The sequence below is a fragment of the Alosa sapidissima genome, chromosome 4 (genome assembly GCF_018492685.1).
Source record: "Alosa sapidissima isolate fAloSap1 chromosome 4, fAloSap1.pri, whole genome shotgun sequence".
NCBI lineage: Eukaryota > Metazoa > Chordata > Actinopteri > Clupeiformes > Clupeidae > Alosa > Alosa sapidissima.
In genome coordinates this window covers 32560482-32565481 of record NC_055960.1, presented here as the reverse complement: position 1 = coordinate 32565481, position 5000 = coordinate 32560482, and the positions used below count along the sequence as shown (strand labels likewise).

Sequence of the window (5000 nt, the reverse complement as noted above, 5' to 3'; positions counted from 1 at the left end):
ATGAAGGCAAGCAGAATAAGGAGGTATAAAATGGAAAAATAAAGATGAAAAAAGGGAGAGAAAATTGACAATGGTTTATGATATACACATAGACCTCTCTCTTCTTCTTCTTCTCTCTCTCTCTCTCTTTCTCTGTGAGACAAAGAACGGAGGAGAGAAAAGAAAGAGATGAGTGGAAGAGAGAATGGACAAGAGAGAGAGAGAGTGGAAATTGACAAAGAGGGTTATGATGTAGACCCTCAGCGGAACACTGATAGACGAGTGTGTGTGGGAGGAGGTGAGAGGTCAGCTCAGCAATAGGGGCTCCCAGCACAGCACAGCACTATCAGCCTCTGAGAGCAAACATATCATACAGGAGCGACATGGAGCAGCAAGCCAAAAACACGCCCAGGGCTCAGTCTGACACTGCCCCCCTTTCCCCTCAACACATACAGATACCATGGCCAGCGCACAAGGTCAGGAATGGGAATCAAACATGCCATGTGCTAGTCTGTGGTAAACATCTCACATAAACATTGCATAAGGTTCTTCGACGTGTGCTCTTAAAGGGGCAAACGATGGTGTACTGACTAGGGTAAAGGTTTCCAAGCTGAGGCCAGAGTCGTGGTTTGAATCCCTGGGTGTCATCACTGTGCCAAAGCAAAGTGCAAGGCACTCAACCTGGAATTTCCCCAGTGGCACTTTAACTGGTCATTGTCATTATGGATAAGAGTGTGAGCTGAATGCATACATAGTCAAATGAAATACTGTAGGTCTTACGGAGTCTATGTTACAGTATGTCAGGAAGTATCATTATGTGTGTTAGAACACTGTTATATGTATACAATGCACATATATCATTTGTACAGACTTTTCCTGTAAGGGGCCAATTTTCTCCTCTCTATTCTTTTAGCCCTGCGTTCTGTAACACCTCATATTCACACAGTTCAGCAGGTTGATGTCTCTCTGAATGGTTGTCCCATGAAAACAGTCTCCCGAGAGCCAGACCTGTGCATCGTAGCGTTGTCCTCCAGCGGACCTGTGCATCGTAGCGTTGTCATCCAGCGGTCAGCCGAGGCCAAGCTCCAGAGGCCTGACTACAGTCTGCGCCTAATCAGCTGTATGAGGTGGGATCGGCATGTTGACAAAGCTGGCAGGCGTGGCACGATGTGGCACGGTCATACATGTGTGCCCTCGTCAACACATGCCACTCCTCCGTGCCCCCTCCTCTTTGTGTCGGTTCTGTTCAAGCGCGCCACCATGTCATCGCTCGCTGCAAAGCAGACAGGTGCACCATTGATGGGCGGACTTTGCCACCACTGATGAGCTTAAAGGAGTGACTGCTTGAAATGAATATCCGTCAAAAAGGAAAAGCACAGGTTCTTTCAGCGCGCCTCAAGAGGAGCACATTTAATTCATGTGCCAATGCTTTTATCCACAGCTACCCACGTACTGTACATGAACAAAGGCAAGCTAATGCATGTCTCCTGTCCTGTCAAGCACCTTCCCAGGAGCCCATTAAACACATTCATCAGTGCAACTCCAAATGGTTCTCAAAAGCTTCATGCTGTTAAAATAACACCCAGGAACACTACTGATAGCAGATCATCAGGCCCATGTGGCGTGTCATTGACGTTACCATATGCTAGGCACAGCATTGCATATAATGGTCCTTTATGTAAAGGCTAGTTCTGGTTTTCTCTTCCTTGGAATAAAAGATATGTGTATTTTCAGAGGCTTATTTTCAGTGCATCACTTGTGGTGTGTGTGTGTGTGTGTGTGTGTGCATTGCACTGCAGAGGATTAAAGCAGGCAGTCTAACTGATGTAGCCACCATGTGTTTCTGTTCACACACACACACACACATGCACACAGGCAAATGTACACCCATGCACACATATACAAACACACACACATACAGTTTACTGTAGTGTGCATACAATAAGTGGGAAGTCGTGACAACACAACAGTCATGCAGAGAATGGTTTTATATATCTGTTTAATCATGCACATATCCAAATCCAGCTTAAATGAATGTATCCTAGTGTCTGAACCCCTGTGTGGATCGCAGATTTCAATAGTGGGATCTCCAATGCGAAGGAAAAAAGGAAGAAAATCTTTCTCATTATCTTCTATTTGAAGTAATGAAATAATGAACAGAAATGTAGCAGTTGCCTGAGCTCTGATGTGTCTAGAAGTTTCTCTCTCCAGATTTAACTGTGAACACATTCACTAAACATGACCGAAGCTTCTCTTTTTCTTGCCAAGGTCTAGGGTTCCGAAAAGCTACTTGCAAGTGCAAGTGTTGAAAATGATTTACATTTGTGGTGCAAAGGCAAGGCCATAACAATACACACAAAGACTACAAAGACGCTTTTCCTTTGAACTATTTCAGGTTCATTTTTATTTATTTTTTTCCTTCTCCAAAAAGGCGGAGAATATTTCTACATTTTGAGGCAATGAGAGAGGAGCGAGAGCCAAGCTGTCATTGCCAAGATTAAAGAGACGCTAATTAAACTTTAATCACCCCGAAATATCGACGACACGTCAACACTGTACGCAAACAAACCTCTCCCCTTTATTTCTATCCATACATGAGTAGGTACAATGGATGCCATGAACCACAAAAATACATAAACTTTTTTGTCATCAAATTCAAAAACACAGTGACAGTCATGTTTACAAGAAAATCAACAGCATCAGGCAGGATGGCTATCCAAGGTATTAAGCATCAGTAAGATCCAAATTATACCAGAATGACAAAACAATGGGTGAGGCTGTCAAGGTCCTAAGTTGGACACCAAATGAATGCTCCTTGCTAAGGTCTAGTCTATCCACAACATCACATTTCTTTGTCTTATGTCTAGGAACAATCTCCTGAAGCATGATGGAAAGCTAAGTTGGCATGCATTTTAAAAGACACAGCTATATATATATATTTTAAACCTCTGGCTATCTTGAGAAGTAAATATCAAATGTTGGTTATGATCTCACACTGTGTCTTTAATGTGTATTTTTTATGCTTGTTTATATGATATTCCACTCTCCCTGGTCTTAGTTCACAGTATGTTTTCTAATCAGAGAGTATAGTCTTGGTTTTGAAGCCACAGAAAAGCTTCAAAGCCTTTTTTTTGCCACTGGCATATGCAAGAAACTGAAGGACTGATTTTCTATACATGCACTAGAGGAAAGACGAATTACATGCCTGTTCATAGCACATTTCCTTCCCATGCAGGGGGAAAACTAGCAAATATTAAAATGACACGTGTGATGCAGTCAGGAAATAAAGAGCCTTGGAAATGTGCGATGGAATTACAGCCCATTAGCTGCTAACAAACACGCGGTGGATTCTTTGACAGGTTCTCATTGTGGGCGCTTGTTTTTTTCCGTGTCGAGAGAGGGGGTAGCTGTGGAGGCTGTGGACTTGTTAGTCGTTGCTGTTAGTGGTTACCCATGATCCACCAGGAGGCTGGAGAGAAGAAGACAGAGTGAAGAGGGGTGGAGAGAGAGAGAGAGAGAGAAAGAGAGAGAGATCAAAAAGAGAGAGATAAAGAGAGCAAGTGTGAGATAAAAGAGGTGAGGAAGAGATCAAGGATGAGATACAGCAAGAGTGGAAGAAAGAGTGAAAAAGAGATCAAATGGAGGAAGAGAGAGAAAGAGGGAATGAGAGAGATAAAATGGAGGAAGAGAGAGGAAGAGAGAGAAAGAGAAGGAAAGAGAGTGCAAGAGAGTGAACATGAAACAGGAGAAGTCTTTAATTGCCCCAGTGGGCAGTACTGGATGTGTTTCCCACCTCATGTTGCAGAGCTGATTTAAGCTATCGTGTCTGGACACACAAGGCAGTGGCCGCTCAGGGACTAAACAACTCCTCTGCATTTTAAAGCAGGAGGCGCAGAGGGCCCGGCCATTTCATAAACAAACAAATTAACATGTGCCAACTCAATTCTGAACAACAACTACACATACTGCAATGTGCATTCAAAAGGCAGGTAGTGAACTTAAAAAGGCATATTTTCACAAACACGCACACTGGATACACATACACACACACACACACACACACAAATACCTACCTGGCATCAGCATGGTAGAGACAGCCTCTGGGTCATCCAGCATGTCTATGACGCAGCGCTGGAAAGTCTTGCTGGGCTCAGATTGTAAGTAACTGTATGGAGACATCCGAAACGCAGAGCTAAGGTTCAACACATCCTCAACACCACATCAACCTGAACACCTCATAATGCATTTACTAGAGTTGAAATGCAGTGTTGACATGAATACGATTAACACTTCTTTTCCCAATCACCCTTTTCATGGCCCCCAGTCTACATGAATATGGATACCAAACATGTTCACTTGAAAATCACAGTGGATTGCACTGGTGATATGGATAGATGGCAAGAGAGAGACGAGAAGAGAGAAGGAAAGAGAGACAAGAGAGAAGGAAAGAGAGGAGCATAGAGAGGAAGAAAGAGACGAGAAGAGAGAAGGAAAGAGAGGAGGATAGATGGCAAGAGAGAGACGAGAAGAGAGAAGGAAAGAGAGGAGGAAAGAGAGGAAGAGAGAGACGAGAAGAGAGAAGGAAAGAGAGGAGGATAGAGAGGAAGAAAGAGACGAGAAGAGAGAAGGAAAGAGAGGAGGATAGATGGCAAGAGAGAGACGAGAAGAGAGAAGGAAAGAGAGGAGGATAGAGAGGAAGAGAGAGACGAGAAGAGAGAAGGAAAGAGAGACAAGAGAGAAGGAAAGAGAGGAGGATAGAGAGGAAGAAAGAGACGAGAAGAGAGAAGGAAAGAGAGGAGGATAGATGGCAAGAGAGAGACGAGAAGAGAGAAGGAAAGAGAGGAGGATAGATGGCAAGAGAGAGACGAGAAGAGAGAAGGAAAGAGAGGAGGATAGAGAGGAAGAGAGAGAGAAGCTGTGAACACACAAGGGATCAAGAAATGAGATCAACCATCTGCTCAATACACTTTTCAACTTGGGGTGGAGCAGACCCCTCTGATGATGCTCACACACACACACAC

At 43.8% G+C, this 5000-nt stretch overlaps 1 protein-coding gene across 1 annotated transcript in view; it reads right to left on the bottom strand.

Moving 5' to 3' along the window:
- Positions 1-2917: 2917 nt before the first annotated feature.
- necab3 (N-terminal EF-hand calcium binding protein 3) overlaps positions 2918-5000 on the bottom strand; it is a 26043-nt gene continuing 23960 nt past the window's right edge. Inside the window, exons 12-13 of the mRNA XM_042089850.1 lie at positions 4053-4144; positions 2918-3448 (exon numbers count right to left, since the gene is read on the bottom strand). Of these exons, the coding sequence (XP_041945784.1) occupies positions 3420-3448; positions 4053-4144 (121 nt within the window). The 3' untranslated portion in view covers positions 2918-3419. The remainder of the gene's footprint in view (positions 3449-4052; positions 4145-5000) is intronic.